General features: G+C 36.6%; 3 protein-coding genes across 7 annotated transcripts in view; 1 reads left to right on the top strand and 2 right to left on the bottom strand.

Annotated features, from left to right (window-relative positions):
- LOC145895135 (histone-lysine N-methyltransferase 2C-like) overlaps positions 1–12,484 on the bottom strand; it is a 38,917-nt gene extending 26,433 nt beyond the window's left edge. For all 4 annotated transcript variants that reach the window (XM_082983898.1, XM_082983900.1, XM_082983901.1 and 1 more), the window contains exons 1-27: positions 12,366–12,484; positions 12,112–12,221; positions 11,733–11,915; positions 11,343–11,567; positions 11,015–11,127; positions 10,862–10,947; positions 10,290–10,418; positions 10,016–10,115; positions 9,751–9,883; positions 9,225–9,339; positions 8,856–8,933; positions 8,679–8,798; positions 8,123–8,408; positions 7,631–7,800; positions 7,098–7,281; positions 6,789–6,924; positions 6,467–6,633; positions 6,066–6,190; positions 5,679–5,831; positions 5,156–5,289; positions 4,468–4,632; positions 4,012–4,210; positions 3,643–3,752; positions 3,494–3,582; positions 2,893–2,967; positions 1,167–1,292; positions 242–427 (exon numbers count right to left, since the gene is read on the bottom strand). In XM_082983898.1, the coding sequence (XP_082840024.1) occupies positions 242–427; positions 1,167–1,292; positions 2,893–2,967; positions 3,494–3,582; positions 3,643–3,752; positions 4,012–4,210; positions 4,468–4,632; positions 5,156–5,289; positions 5,679–5,831; positions 6,066–6,190; positions 6,467–6,633; positions 6,789–6,924; positions 7,098–7,281; positions 7,631–7,800; positions 8,123–8,408; positions 8,679–8,798; positions 8,856–8,933; positions 9,225–9,339; positions 9,751–9,883; positions 10,016–10,115; positions 10,290–10,418; positions 10,862–10,947; positions 11,015–11,127; positions 11,343–11,567; positions 11,733–11,915; positions 12,112–12,215 (3,691 nt within the window). In that variant the 5' untranslated portion in view covers positions 12,216–12,221; positions 12,366–12,484. The remainder of the gene's footprint in view (positions 1–241; positions 428–1,166; positions 1,293–2,892; positions 2,968–3,493; positions 3,583–3,642; positions 3,753–4,011; positions 4,211–4,467; positions 4,633–5,155; positions 5,290–5,678; positions 5,832–6,065; positions 6,191–6,466; positions 6,634–6,788; positions 6,925–7,097; positions 7,282–7,630; positions 7,801–8,122; positions 8,409–8,678; positions 8,799–8,855; positions 8,934–9,224; positions 9,340–9,750; positions 9,884–10,015; positions 10,116–10,289; positions 10,419–10,861; positions 10,948–11,014; positions 11,128–11,342; positions 11,568–11,732; positions 11,916–12,111; positions 12,222–12,365) is intronic.
- A 485-nt stretch (positions 12,485–12,969) lies between these two features.
- LOC145895156 (BLOC-1-related complex subunit 8-like) lies at positions 12,970–13,900 on the top strand. 2 transcript variants are annotated; one of them, XR_014401599.1, is made up of 3 exons: positions 12,970–13,203; positions 13,303–13,661; positions 13,845–13,900. XR_014401599.1 is itself a non-coding variant. In XM_082983929.1 (2 exons), the coding sequence occupies exons 1-2, from the start codon at positions 13,006–13,008 to the stop codon at positions 13,474–13,476; spliced, it is 372 nt and encodes a 123-aa protein (XP_082840055.1). In that variant the 5' UTR covers positions 12,970–13,005; the 3' UTR covers positions 13,477–13,762. The 2 variants fall into 2 exon arrangements, 1 of the variants encoding a protein (XP_082840055.1); XM_082983929.1 differs by lacking the exon at positions 13,845–13,900 and having other exon boundaries at positions 13,303–13,762.
- A 162-nt stretch (positions 13,901–14,062) lies between these two features.
- LOC145895148 (haloacid dehalogenase-like hydrolase domain-containing protein 3) lies at positions 14,063–15,254 on the bottom strand. The gene is made up of 2 exons (XM_082983920.1): positions 14,699–15,254; positions 14,063–14,459 (listed from the first exon to the last, which is right to left on the bottom strand). The coding sequence occupies exons 1-2, from the start codon at positions 15,219–15,221 to the stop codon at positions 14,158–14,160; spliced, it is 825 nt and encodes a 274-aa protein (XP_082840046.1). The 5' UTR covers positions 15,222–15,254; the 3' UTR covers positions 14,063–14,157.
- Between the last annotated feature and the right edge of the window lie 723 nt (positions 15,255–15,977).

Genomic DNA, 15,977 nt, shown 5'->3' with positions numbered 1-15,977 from the left:
CACAAAACATGAGTTGGGTACAGCATACCTTTAACTCACTTTTGTTTAAGATTAAAAATTTTGTCATAAGGGGATATTACAATATTCTAATGGAAACTCTCATCAACGAATTAAATAGGAAAGATTACAATGCATTTTTACACAACTTGACATGCAGTCGTAAAGTCCAAACACACTTTTACTCAACAACAACAGAATTGTCACATTTGTATTTCATCCCACTTGCAAATTCATCACAAACCTCCTTGTATTTCTGACGCTCTAAGTTTGACACCATCAGATTTGAAATCTTCCTGGTCAAATCCAACACCACCAATCATTCTGCCACTTGAAATTGTGACCCCCCCTCTACGGATCCGGGCCCTGCCACCTCTGGATCCGATGTAAGAACCTCTACCTCTCTGTCGTACATTAAACCCACCAATACCTGTGGCAAATAAATATATAAGCAGTGATAAATAATGTCTTATGATCAAGTTGGACATATCCAGCAAACAGTTTGTTAGTGATACTGCATAGCGTTGTATAGGTTTTTAGACACGCCTGCATCTCTTTAACATTTAAAACAAGGTTTTGAAATTTTGGGTCATGGTAGTAACCCTGCTTATGACTGAGAGAAAACAATAAAGATCATAGGGTTTCATTAAATTATTCCCAATTAAGGTTATATTGCAAAGGGTATGAGAGAGACAAGGAAGAGAATGTAATGCTGTTGATGTATAGATCTCGTTCAGAGAACGTTTATTGGAAAATAAATTCACAAGACTGTAGGATTTGTAAGATTGGAGTTTCATGTCACTTCTATTACCAAATAATAATAAGTCAGTGACCATAATACTAAAAAAAGCAGTAGCTTATATAGAATCTTTGAATAAGACAAATAGAATCTTTGAATAAGACGTTTTTAATATCATTTAATGTGTTTACTGAAGGAACTGAAGATGCCCATGGGGCGAAATATATATTCCTGATTTATAAGCCAGGCTGATCCTGTAATAAAAAGCTACTGCTTTTTTTAGTATTATTTAAAATAAGTTGCAGTGATCGCTAGGCCTGCATCTGCAGTTTTGGGCAGATCCCAATATTTCAATTTTTGAAGTCAGTGACCAAACAATATTTAACAGCAAGTGCAATATCGGTGGCAAGCTGTGCGTAACATTACTCACCAGGTCGGTAGGGCTTTCTCCGTCTCTTGACTTCTGCTTTGTCTTTTGCCAACCCAGTCTTAACTTCTCCAGGAAAGACAACCTCGCCAGTTGTACTGTCTACCTCAACCGAACATTGCATTCCATCTGCATCACAGTCAAAAATTATAGTAGCTGTTCCATGTCAAAGCATTGTGTGCTGGTAAGGTAATGTAAGCATTGAGTAAAAGATCAAAATAAATTTAATCAAGAAATTGTGTTAACTATGATCATGATGATCACCCATGTTACCTGATAACCAACAAACCGCCCAAACAACAAATTAGAGTCACAAGTATAGATCAGGGTTGTCAACTAGGGGTCCGCAATGACCTTTCAAGGCCTTCAATAGAACGTTTTCAATCAATAATACTTTGAGTGATGAAGTTCATTGCGTAAAAAATCAAAATTTTTCATCTTTGATCGGGGGCACAGAGTGTACCAAATGAGGCAAGTGACAAGTGATCTACTCACCCAGAGTTGAGAAACCCTAATATATTAAAACTAAGAAGCAACTAATATCACATTTAGTAAGTTGGCAATAATCATAAATGTGCCACACCTTCAGGTGTTAGAAATATAATTTAGAGAGACAATAATCCCTCGATTTGACACCAGATACTCAATTAAATCAACCCCTGATTTCCTAATTAGTCTCCAAACACACAAAAAACAGAATAACATTACAGAACAACTTTGTTTCAAGTTGCCTGTTGATGCTTATGTACATTAGAGGTTCACATGCACACTTTGATGAACAATCAGAAAATGCAAAGCCATTTAGAAAAGCATACAGAGTCAATTGTCACCACCTTGAACACAAGACTGTTCAGTCAAAAGTATGACTAAATAAGTTTAGATCCAAACAAATTTACATATTACACCAAACAAACAAAATTACAGTGTTTGCGACTTCCTACAAAATTATATTGATTTTGTATGTATTAATGCATTTTCATGTGAATCTTCCTTCTCATTTTTATAACTTGTAGTGGTTAATGGAACAAAATACTGAAATAAAATTCAATTATATTCATACAAACTTTCATCCATGTGGCAAATTTATTACAGAAAACATGGACAGTGACTAATCAACATACCAAACAAGACAGTTCTTCTTGAAAAACTTTTTGTCAATACACAAACCGAAGGAAATGATGCTGTATGACAAAATTAAATGAACAATTGACAGAATTTCACCAGAACTTCCCAAGATCACCTCCCAAACAACATAAAACATGCAACATTTTGTCCAGTGCCACAAACCTAGCAACTTTTTACTTGCGATATCGACTTCTGAACAAGGCGGTATATCTTCAGCTATGGCCAGTACAGCATCGCTGTATGCTAAGTCCAATGCTGCCATTGGAAACACTTGTCAGTTACGCAACAGGTATATTGCAAATCGTTGGGATTTCACACCCATATTGTTGCTAGAAAAATGTTGTTTTTTTTCATTTTTCTTTTTCTTACTAGGAATCAGATTCTGTAGTTACTATTTCTGTGGAAAGCAACGGAGTAGTGTAGCACTGATTTACAGTTCCCTCAGGCTTATTCAATAGTATAAAACGAAAACATTTTCATCATGTTTCTGAACACACAAATTTAAAGCAGATTTTGACAATGACTTCGCCTACCAGTTTAAAACCAACATAGAGCAAATTAATTGCCATAGGCAAATGGTTCATGATATACTTAAGTGACTTACATTGATCACTGGATAGAGTTGGGTCGAATTCAGATTTTGTCGGTGTTTGTTGTTCTGTGCTCATGTCTACGTCACCTAAAACAATTAATAATTTGTTTTTCTTAATTCCATGGCAATCTCTCACAAGCATTACGAAAATAATCAACAAATTAATTTTGTTAAACAAGAAGTGGTACATATTGTTATTAACATTGTCATGTTTGAAAACGTTTTAGGCAAAAGCATTGCTTACTGCGCATTTTCTGCCTCTAGTGGTGTGTGGCCAATAACAAAATGACGTCACCACCCGCGCAAGCCTTAGCTGTGACGTCGGTCAGGTCAGCTCCTTGTAATGATGGAGCTACACCAACCGCGTCATTTATACTGATGATGGCATTATTTCTTGCCGAAACATTTTTTTTCAAACGTGACCATGCTAATAACAACATGGGCCCAGTCTTATTATTCCCAGAATTATGAGGAAATCCATGATTTGAGTTTCTACGAAGTGGTATATGCTGCATTTTGACAGAAACTTTATGACTAAAATGCTATTCACAAATTCCAAAACCTTTTAGCTCTTCAATGACCAGCTATAAATTATAACAAAGGACCAACTTACCTTTAGCACTCTCCATTGAAACATCCAAAGTAGATGGTGAAGGTTTGGTCGGTGCTGCACCTGGTGCTTTGCTTAATGCCTGGCTGCGCCTACAAAGAGTGTGATAATGGTTTAAACATTGTAATACTTCATAGTTAAAGTTTCAGTACCTTCTGGATATAGGTGGCTTCTTTTTGTTCATTCCCATTGATTTTTGCATGAGCTGCTGAATGTGTTGAAGTCCAATACTTGTCAGTGATACACCATCCTTGTGATACTCCTTCGAATTTCATTATAAATTTGGATGGATTTTCACAAGTCTTTGAGTTATTTTATCAACAAACACAACACTCTGCCAGTATCACCTTGTGTCAACAATTTGCATTCCATTTTTACATGTAGTTAGTCATGTTGCAGCTTGTAAATGACAATCAATACATTGAGAGTATATTTAAGTAACCATGTTCAAGGACAACATACAATAATGTTTGTCCATGCATAATGTTAAGTATATACTATTTTCTATATTTTACTGATACCTTAACAGCTTCCGCATCTGAGCGAGTTCTCCCAGGGTAAATCCCAGTGGTGGGATCACCATCCATGGAATGGGGATTCAGGTCAAGGTGAGGGGGCGGGGTACCTTTAGGACGACATAAAATGCAGGTGTATCCTTTTTCAAGGACCTTCTCGATGTCTGACTCAGAGAACAAGCATTCACAACTGGAATGTAACCACCTGGAAAAAAGATTGTTTCATACTGTTGGTAGATATATGGCGATTTTTGAATATAAGCAAAAAATATGCTGAAAAGAAAGGATTAATGGATAAAAACCATAAAATAGTCCCGGTTGAAACAAAGTTGATCAATTACTGCTCAGTTTCGGAACAAATTCTGCTTAAATTACAATTTTAAAATCACTTGTATTGTAACATGCAGAGTACTTTTTACATGCCAATTTTCTACCAAAACGTAAAAAAAAAAAGTTTTGTACCTTTCACAGTGGGAACACTGCATGATGATATCCTCATCTCTGTATGATCGTTTGCAAAATGGACAGTGTGAGAGAGATGCACAGGGTCCACATGACATGTAGTTTTCCTGCCAATCACAATTGGTTCCGGGTGAGGTGGAACAGCAGTGGGTGCAACGGACACACCTGAATACAACATTTCCGATCATGAAATACTGATATACTGTGACTACCAGACACAAGGTTATTTCTCATTTCTGGCAATTGGTAGGTTTGCAGGCTTCGCAGCCAAGGCATTGCAGCCTAGCTGGATCAGCCACTTTTTCCTGACAAGTCGGAGCAAGATTTGAAAAATCAAGGTTTGAACTCCCGGTAAGGTTTGAACTCACGACCTTGGGCTAACCAGGCCCAACGCTCTACCAACTGAGCTACAGGAGCTCAGTGGTTTCACAGGGTATACAAGGTACACTGGTGCGCAAGCGCACAACTTGCCAGGCAACCTTTACATATATACGAAGGGGATCTCTACCATATATCCCCTATCTCTCTGTATATATATATAAATTTGGGACAAAACAATTAAAAAAATATCAAAAGGGTATTAAAAAAATCAGTTCATTAAGTCCAAATGATCACATTGCAGACAAATTAGTGCACAAACATCTATTTAACCTGTACCATGTACAATAAGGGATTTTCTTCGACTTACCATTTGCATTTCCAACCTCCTTTAGGCACATGATGTAAAGGTGGTTTAAGACAATATGTATGGTATGAAATGTCACAGTCGTCACAGAGTAAAAGTTGGGATGGGTTGTCAGCTTCACCACACTCCTCACATACCTGACACATAAACAAGAGCTAAAATTCCAATAACTATATTTTTCTTGATTCAAGCAACTGAATTGGATAAAACATTGTCACACAACCAACATCATAAAAAAACAGGAGAAAAAGATAACAATGTAAAATAAAAAATCCTTTTTCAAAAGTATTCAATTGTAACATACGAAAAAGTAAAAATGTATTATTGTTTATACATGACAATTTAAATCATTCCTAGAACAATTCTAAGTGCTGCATGATTCAAGTTGCAGCAAATTTGTACTCCACTAATAATTTTATTTGTGCCATCATACTCAGCAAAACAATGTACAGAGAAATACAGCAAAATACAATTTGTGAGATGGTGGTCTGGGCCATACATGCATAAGTGAAAATTATCTACTTACAGTGCAGTCTAGACATCTCCAGCCTTTTCTCAAGACAACTTTGGTGAGTTTGAGATTGACGCAGTATGGGTGGTAGCACTGCCCACACTGGGAACACGCCACCAATCTTCCTTCAGCTCCTTGCCCAAAACTTCCACACACGACACACATGTCCTGTGGATTACATAAGAGGATTTCTCAGGTTTTTTTTGCATTTATTTTGTTTGAATGTTAAGTTGGTAGTGTATATTTGCCAAAAAGAAAACGTTTATGATAGAGAGTACAAAAGCAGTTATAAATTAATCAAGGGTAACTGGTGCTATGTACTTCTATAAAAACAACACAAAAACAAGTATTTTTTTTTGCACATATAAAACACAACATGCAGAGAATGGATGATTGTATTACCTGGTTCAAAGTGAAGTCGTCATCTGCTGAACAAAGAACGACAGTGTTGTGCATCGAATCTCCATATTCTTCATCTGCACTTTCATGTCCACCATCAGTGGCAGTAATTGCACCCAGCTCAGTCCCTATGAATGACAGAACAAAAAGCTTCAGCAAATCAGCATTTTTCTCAACATTTACACAATGTCAGCTTAGTAGTGAATCCCGATTAACAAATCGAAAAATAATGGAACCAATCCAGGAAAAGAAATTTAGCGAGGTCTGACTTTGGACATATTTGCTAAAGAAAGTTTGTTGAGTTAACTTTCTGAAAAAATCTTCTTGAAATACGCAGCATAAAAACATCAATATACGGTAAAACGAACTTAACAAAAAACAATGTTGGTGTTTAGATGGAATACCTCCCTGCGATCCACGGTTCCATCGACTTCTCGACCTCCTTCGGGCGCTGACACTTGGACTTGGTTGACCCGGTGATGCCATAGGTGTTGTGGGGCTCGGAACGTTCACTGAAGAAACTGATCCTGTATTTGCTGCAAGACCACCTCGCTGACGCCGACTTCCACGACTTGTTATAAAGCAAACAAAAATATTTATTTTGGAAGTTTTTTGCATATTTAGGACTAACATAGAGAGTTGTTTAGTGGCAGAAAATTTCAACTAAGCCTGATGCACAATTTTGGATCATAGAATTTTTTGCCAGAATGTGAAAGAATTTCTTACCCCTTTCCTCTGCTGTAGCCTTTGCCTCTAGCTCCACGCACACTTGGCCTACGCCTGGCTCCAAATGGTTTCCCTTTCCCAAACATTGTTCCAGGTTTACCCATGCCCTTTCCATTGTTTTGAGATGGAGAAGAACCTAAATAAAAACGGGATATTGTCATAAGGGATCACATTTAATTTGTTAGTCATAAATAATTTTCATATAAATGTATCAAAAAATATGTACAAATATTTCTGGGCAATATCAATTAAGTATAGCACACTCTATATGCATTCAGCTTTTACAAATGAACATAAAAAATAAGTGACCTGTTGGTGATAATGCAACTTTTGGTTGTGGTTTGGTTGGAGAAGAATCAGACGAAAGTCTTCGTGTTTTCCGCTTTGGCCAATCATCTTTACCAATTACATTTCCTTGTGAATCCTCAAAGAGCATGGGAACGCTCACTATGGGCTGGTAGGCATCTGTGCTGAACAATCCACTCAAGGGATCCTGGGAAAAGCAAAAAAATTAAACAAACTATTGTAAAAAAATTGACACTGTGAAACATTTTTCACTGCTGTGTTATTACCCTGATAAAGTAGTTTGCACCTAAAAACTTTTGTTGACCTTTTTGTGGGGAGAAATACACTCCAGTAATATTACGATATTACATTTTTAATTAGTGCCACAGCTCAAAAGTCACACAATTTGTTGTGGAAACTGCACGACGGGAACCTTTGCTCTAATGCGCTCTTGCTTCATATACTTGTGAGTTTAAAGAGAAAGGCAATTCAATTTTATTACAATTTTAATAACAAGCATTTTTAACTTAAATTAATACATCTGAAACTGAACAAACCTGCACATCTGCTTCAGGGAAGATATTTCCTATGTTACTTTCCAAAGATGACTTGCGATCCTGGCTGCCAAGTCTTGGGTGATGCAACACAATATCTCCACTCGGATTTCTCTTCTTAATGTCGCCCATTTGACTTCCAGCAGAGAACAACATAGGATCGGTGCTGCTTCCTAAAACATACAAAGCAGTTGAGGTTGTTACAATACATTTTTGATTTAAACCCTATATATCACAGGATATAACTTGGAAGTAAAAAATTCAATTTTTCTATTTAAGTTGGGCATGAAATATTAGTTTGTTTGTTTTAAACACGTTGCAAAGAAAAAAGTTGCTCAAAAAATGTGAATTTGTAGGCAAATGTAAATATAATCAAATTTATGTTGTATTCAGCAAAAAAAACAAATTTTTTTGAAGTTGGTGACAAAAAGAAAATCTTATATAAAACATGATATATATATTATATTATATAACTATAACATATAATTTCCACACCTTTCATTCCAGTAGACGATTGGTCAGATTCTATACTGGCAGAAATTGCAGTCCTTTTAGCAGCTTCTTTTTGTGAAACATCATCAAGCATCATTTCCACAGCAGCAGGCTTTCCTGGCGACTCACTGGTCGAAGGCGCCTGAAAACTTACATCCTCATCCGGTACCATTACATCACCTGGAGGTGCCACATCTTCTGCTTCGTCTCGGCAACGAGGGCAACTGTAGTCAGTTCCCATGTCAAAGTATGTGTCCATGTCTATGACATCCTCACATTCATCGTGAACCTGTAATCAATTTGAAAGATGTGTACTGGACAAATCCTGTAGTTTTTTAGGTCGTGTTAAAAAAGTTAAAATTACAATCGATTTGCGCTTTTACTGAAAATGCACAGACCAATTCACACAAAAAGGCTATAAACCGAAAAATAGGCCATATGTTGTATGATGATTACTTGCAAAAAAACTGTTGGCCGATAAGAAACAAACCTGTCTTTCATACAACAAAACTTAGTCATGTACAAAATTTGTTTTAGTATTTAAACTTAGAGAACTTACCCATTTTTTGCACTCATTGCAGTGTAACATATCATCTTTCTGTGCACCTGCCTGATAAGCTTTTTTGCAAACAGGACAATTTGAACCTAGTCCTCTCAATTGGTAACAGCTATCGCAAACCTAATAAAAATATTATATTTTAATTGTATTTCGTGGAAAAATATATGCATCTTGTACCTGATCATTGCAATGCCATATAGAGTTAACTCCATTTCCTGGGGCTTTAAGTCCACAGTCAATACATCTCCGACATGCCTAATAACATCCAAGTTACTAACTTATTGAATAAACTAATTTTATGATATGCCACATTAATATGTATGAAAAATCTTCAGCAATTGTTGTAGGACAATGTTTTAACACAAAACATTAGCAACACTGAACAGAACCTCTCCTTCACTGCATCAAATACTATCTTTCCGGACACTTTTTTTAACCTTATAATAAATTAAACACACTTATATGCATACTACAAAACCATATCATACTGACATAACATCACACAAGCCATCTGAAGCATAAACAGCAAGGAACAAAGCATGATACCTGACAGCACCACCCATTCTTTGGGATGAAGGACATGGCAGGCTGCAGGCAATATGTATGGTATCCCTTGTCACATGAGTCACACACAAGCATTTTATTGTCATCGCCTGGTTGTCTGAAAAAGCATATTGTCCCAATTAGCTACTAGTTGGGGTAAATATGGAAGTGCTTAATTACAAGAAAATTGGCAAATTGGGCGACAAGGCAAATCGATGAGCATGAAGCCAATTAGTAACTATTTAAAGTTTGTAACAAGTTATAAAGCAACAGGTTGGTAAAAGTTTTAGCTGCAGGTATTAAAAGTTGTACATAGTTGTAAAAATTACACCATAGCATTTTAGATTATTTCATTGAATAGTAATAATGCATATAATATTTAGACCTTACAAATAAATGTAACAAAATGGATTTTAATCTCATAATAAACCTCAAAATGTATGGATGTAACTTTATTTGTTTAAAGTTTTTAATCACTAAATGTTAAGGGAACAAAATCTAGATTTATTCTCAGACTTAATAAACTAACCTGCAGGTTTGACAAATTTTGCACTCCGGGCATTGCCACCCAACTCGAACCATGGGATTTACATCCACATGTAGGCAACCACCGTGATAGTGATGTCCGCATGATGTACAAAAGAGAAAATCTGATATCTCACCTTGAAATATGGGATAATGGTTTTGTGGAATGGCTTATACTATGGCATCATGAAGTGGTGATTTTTATATATTTTTAATCAGTCTTGCTATAATCAAATGTATAATTTCCTATATGTTGACAATCTTTTTACCTATGTCATCACACAGTGCGCAGTTAAGTTCTTCAGGCGATGCGATAGACGGAGCTTGTTCCAAGTGGTCTGGGCACAACAGCAGCATTGCCTTGATGTCCTGAAACATTAAAATTTAACATTGGATATTTTTTAATCCACTATATACCTTAAATCTTCGTGGGTAGACTTTACTTAAAACTAAGTCATACAGGAGTTTTAATAAAATTGTCGTGTTATGTATTTTGCGATTGTAAAACCTGTATTACTATGCTTGAAATACATTTGAATTCACCTGAAAGCAACCACTGCCAGCAGCACAAGGATAGTGGAAAAGTCTGTCACAACGTAATGCCTTGCACTTGATGGTAGCACCATACCTCTGACAATAGCTACATTTCTGTGAAATTCCACCATATACAGCCTAAAAGATGAATAATATGCATCAGAATATTGATTTAAACTTTTAAAAAACACTTTAAACCATGTGACAAGAGTTTTATCAGAAAACTGAAGAGTTTTTTGGTATGGTGGAATGAAATGGTTCCCAGACTGTGCACAGTGTAGCCCTGGTGTGTAGTTTTTAGTTTTCAAAAGCATCACGTTATGATTAAAAACAAAAAAACTTTAAATTTCTAATAATAAAGACAATAGCAATGTAAGTCCCTCTGCGCTTTGCAGCAAAAATTGTATATAAACATAGACTTTGTTTAATCACTTTGTTAATTTCACTAACTCAAGAAACAAAAATAGTCAAAAATGTTGAACATATTCGTGAATCACATGTTTGCAGAGCACTAGTGTGGACAGTTATACAAAAACTGTGATTTATTAAGGAATTAAAAACAATATGTATAAATATGCTACCTTGTCTACACATAAAAGCTGATAAAGCTCATTTTGAGTGACACCTTCAGACCAAGCAGCACAACAATGATGAGCTGACACATGACCTACAAAGAAATCATGTTATTTTATCATTTATAAATCTTCTGTAATGCCAATTTTTTGTAGCTTTACCGGTTGATTCAAAAACCTGACTTGGTTCTGCCATATCTGCACAACCAACTGTGCTCAGCTCTTCAACGACATCGAACGTCCGCAGCTCGCTACTCCGACTTGTTGAATCACGACTATGAATGGAATTTTGTTAGGGTAAGTTCAACAATTATAAAGTTCTGTTGCGTTTTCACTACTGCAAAGGCAACAAAATATTTTCTGTATTCGAAACACATACATACATATATATACAGTAAAACAAAAGAAAGCATTGGCAGAATTACAGATCTGAAAAGGATGTTCACAAAAGGCAAATGAAGACTAACTAAGTGTATGTGTAACAAACTACCTATGTCGTGTTTCCCTGCTTCTACTTCTGGATGGGGATTTTCCAGTTCTGTCACCACTTTCTGAGGCAGGTGAAAGACCTGAAAAAGATTCACGGCTTCCTCTGGTCTTTAAAGTAGGTCGTCGAAATGCATTAAAGCCAGGGGTTGGGTCGTAGCGGGTTAATTCTCCCTGCCCAAGAAGACTTTTCCCTCCATAGTAACACAAACCACAAGTTTGGCCAGAACTGTAACAAAGCAATGTAACCAACTCACATCAATTGTGTCAAGGAACACTTGTGTACATATGATAATCTGTTTGTTTATTTGATCTTAGCAGCACAAACATGTGCAGAACTAACTATATATTTATTTTCTGTGAAAAATAGATCCTATTGCCTCAAGTAACACACCAAGGATAGACTTGAGGTGTTGGTGTAGGAGTTGATTCATTTGATGAAAATTTTTCAGGTACTGGTGTTGAACAAGTTGATGCGCTACCCTCATCCAACAGCTCTTCATACGGACTGTAATCTGGATCATTGGAGCCAGTTTCCACATCATCTCGGATGCGCGTGCGACTTCTGTGCCGAGGCCTACAACAGAAAAATATGGATTTTACTTGCAATAGATTTCTTAGATGAGAACCAAAAGATGCACATCAGTTGCATGAAAACAACATATCTTTAACTTAAAAGGACAACAAAGGCAATGAAATCCAACACATTGTCAACGTGTTTACAAAAATGAATTGATTTTGTGCTTCAATGCAGTGGACCAAGTGGCCATTACTTTTTTCTTCTATTCCCTTTCATTTGTCTTGGTTTCACTTCTGGAACTGCAGGACTGCTGTCAGGTTGAATAGAATCGCGTGAAGTTTCATCGTGAACCGACATCCTTAACTAAAGAATGTATATATGCTGAATAAACACAAAAGAGTAACCCTCCGTAACCAACATTATACTCATAAATCTCTGTCATTCTTACCAATCTATGTTAAAATTACTTCATGTGCATATAAAAATTAAAAGAACCTATGGACCGACCTGAACATGGAAAACTCTACTGGGTCAACTTCATCATACATATTTCACTGACATGATCAATCTAGTGGATGCAGTTTACTGTTGTAGGCATTAATTCCTTACTGCGAAAAATACTTTCTACAATAAGAAGTGGTTTTAATGAAACAGCAACCAGGTGGGGAAGCAATGCTTTTTTATTATGGGTGACAATTGTTAACTCAGTAACACTCTAACGCTGCAGCAAACTGGTATCGCATGCCTCAATACACATTAGCCAGCACCAATTCTGACCTTCCATACATCTATTTTGCATTAGCAAAAATACAAAAGAATGAAAACAAACAAGCATAAAAGATTTGCAACAGGTTGGTTTGGTGATTTTCGCATGAGCGATAAAAACATGTGCTTCACCAATGTTATTAGCCACACAAAGTACATCACGCAAATTGTAAAGAATGTCTCAAAAAATGACTATTTGTTAAAAATTATATTTATTCTGTTTGATACAACGTAACAATACTATGCAGATTTTTATTAGTCGCCATGGCTAAGCTCTGTGGTTGCGCTCATCCATTATTATATTGGCGGACTTTCTCTACGTTTTTTCCTTGTGCTTCCAGCGGAAAGTTCGTGCGTTGCCTTTCCGGTAGCAAGGCGTGAAATGGCGAAGCGGCCACTTCGCGATCGTGAACTGGAGGATAAAAGTCGCAGGTGTTGTGATGGAATAAACAAAACAATCCACTTGATTGCAAACGAACCGTCTATGGGTCTTTACCGAATTCAACAACACATTCACAAAGTTCTACCGAAATGCGTCGAGTGTCAGAAGAGCGTTTCCAACGATAGCGCTCGGCTCAAGGTAAAACTTTTAGTTAAAGTGGCATGAATTGGCGGTTTATTTTGGTGATTAAAGTGTTTCTATAATGGACATTCTATAATGCATGCAAAAAATTTACAGGTTGTTGCTTTTGATATTGAGGAATCAACTGCAGTGCTTAAAAGTATCAGTGGAACTCACGGAACATTTGATAGTATCGAAACTACATTAAAAAAGGCAGTGGCATCTGCTGGAATTATTAATATGAATCACAGAGCTTTAATCAGAGATTCAAAAAAATCACCACAAGTTTAAATACATAAATTTGCCGTACTGTAATAGCATACACTGTTTACAAACCAATCTATCCAGCCAAAGATGCACAGGGAAACAACTGGGTGATACTTTATTGTGATTGTGATGTTGTTAATCTGGTCTTGAAAGGTGCAAATCTTTGCAGAAAATTGCTATTTCATCACTTCAAAGACTTAAAATGAAAGGTTGGTATTTGCATGTTGTTGTAACTTGAGGTGATAGTGTGTTTGTGTAATTGTGCAATACAAATTTTTATGATTCTGAGTTTAAACAAGCCTAAATTTCCCTTCCATAAAAACAACATTATTAGTCATCCTTTAATTACCTAGGAATATAGCAAATGTACATCCTGCTGTATTTGTTCATAGTTTTCAAAATAGCAGCCACAGTACACCGGATGACAACATTAAAAAACATAAGATAAGCAAAGTGGAGCCAATAATATGATGCCTAACGGATGACAGTGATTGTACAGTCAAGTCTTTGCTTGGCCGTTTGGTCAGCAAAGTCGTCTGAAAGTCACACCAGCTGCACTGATGAGACCTTTTAGGTCAAAACAGTGGCCATCTGTCTGCAGCTTACACAATTAAAAAACATGTTTACCAAGATTGATAACTCCTACACCTTTTCTCCACATTTATTAAAAACATGGCACAATGGGTTTGCATATTTATGTGTAGGTCATTTGGGTTCGAGGTAATCTAACACCCCTGTAAGGTTAGTTATTGTCCTGTTTTGATTGTAGTGTTCCTTTCTGGAATATCGGTCCACCAACAGAGCTTGTGCCCCACACTGAATAGCACCAATATAGTCTTTTTCAAAACTGTCACCTACATGGAGCATTTCTGAAATGTTTATTTTTGGTAAATACATTGGTTTTGTCTTGTTAGCATTGCAGACAGCTTGATGGAAAATTTTCGGATCCGGCTTCTCACATCCAGCGTCGTGTGATGTTATGACAAAATCAATAAATTCCTTCAAGCCTGCAAATAAATATCGCTACTTGTTGTTTTCCAAACAAACGTTTAAGAACACTGCCAAGCAGTGGGAAAATATACTTGTTGGGCAGAGTCGATAACTATGCTTTTTATACATCATGAGTTGTTGTGGCAGACGGAGTAAACCCATAAATTTAAGGAGAAATGTATTGTCATTTTTGCAAACAAACATTTATAAAACGGAAATGGCCTTAAATCAATGTTAACAACAAAAAAATTCAAACCTGCTTTGGACAAAAACATAGAAATCCGGTCGTCATTGTTGGAAATTGCACCCACAGCCAAAATTTCCTTTCTCTTTACTTTATACTCGTCACGAATAAACTTTAATACCCTGTGTGATTCTGGAAAGGCATTCCACTCAAAGTTGTTGAACACGTGGTTAAAGGCTTTGTCCAGCGTTGCACCACCACCTTTGGGTTTGGGCACTAGAAACGGCTTTGTAACACCGGTATGATGCTTATGTTTGACATCATCAACACTAATGACGCCACTTTTCATCAGAGTTTCACAAAACACAGACGCCCACCAATCCTTGGCTGATATTCCATTTTTCCCACCAAATAATGGACTTGCAGTGACGTGTTCTTTGTACGTTATCTTAAAGTTGTTTTCAAGAGGCCCATGATCGCTTTTTTGGCCCCAAAAGTTCGCTATCACACGTGAATATTGGTCCCCGACTGTACCAGTGTGTTTCATAAGGGTTCCGGTCACATCGAAAGTGATCAGTCTCACTTTGGGCAGCATACTGGAAATAAATCTAAAGTGGATCCTTTCGCATTTTTCTCATCTGTTGTTTTAGCCGGGAAATACCCTGTTTCGATTCGTACATTTGTTTTGGAAGAGGTAAAACTTGTGTCATTATGACCCTAACTTTAAAGATCAACAAAACAGTAGCTAAAATGGTGTTATTTTTTTTTAAATGCTTGTTTGTTGTCCGCTAAAAGTATCAGTTGGAGGTATTCATGGTTCCGACTTCTCGTCAACTGACGTCACAATGCTGCAGGTAAAGATTGATGGAAAAGGAGTTATTTACTGGAGTTATTTACTAAAACGCATGTAGCGCAGCCCTTTGTGGAAAAAAATATACGTGTAGGAAAAGCAGAAGCTGTCGAAGAATATAAATACCAAGCACCAAAACTAAAATTTACACTTAGGCCAGGGGTGCACAACCTTTTTACTATTGCCGGCCGCAACACACACACTACTGTGTGCTAACGGCCGCCACTGAATATACTGCTTTTTCAACGATATACCCCTGATAATTACGACAAGTTGACGTGAGCAATATAAGAAAGGAATGGAAATGATTCCATACCTGAAAAATGTGCACTATTTATTATTTACATTTGCCAAATTACGTATATTACAATGTAATGAAATGTCGAATTATTCAATGACTGCCTTGTTCTTGCACGTTAGGTTCACGTCTCCATCATAAAATAATTCACTTCCCATTTGGGATTAAACGCCCTTTTCTCTTGTTTTAACAACCTTTTACGT

Source organism: Ascidia mentula, chromosome 3 (assembly GCF_947561715.1).
Source record: "Ascidia mentula chromosome 3, kaAscMent1.1, whole genome shotgun sequence".
Classification (NCBI taxonomy): Eukaryota; Metazoa; Chordata; class Ascidiacea; order Phlebobranchia; family Ascidiidae; genus Ascidia; species Ascidia mentula.
Note: the sequence above shows the minus strand (reverse complement) of the source record. Positions and strands in the feature narration are given on the sequence as shown.

Coding starts and splice junctions, on each gene's coding strand:
- LOC145895156 (XM_082983929.1), top strand. CDS start 13,006: ATGGCGAAGCGGCCACTTCGCGATCGTGAACTGGAGGATAAAAGTCGC. Junction 13,204..13,302: donor ACGATAGCGCTCGGCTCAAG/GTAAAACTTTTA, acceptor AAAAATTTACAG/GTTGTTGCTTTTGATATTGA.
- LOC145895148 (XM_082983920.1), bottom strand. CDS start 15,221: ATGCTGCCCAAAGTGAGACTGATCACTTTCGATGTGACCGGAACCCTT. Junction 14,460..14,698: donor TATGTTTTTGTCCAAAGCAG/GTTTGAATTTTT, acceptor ATTTATTTGCAG/GCTTGAAGGAATTTATTGAT.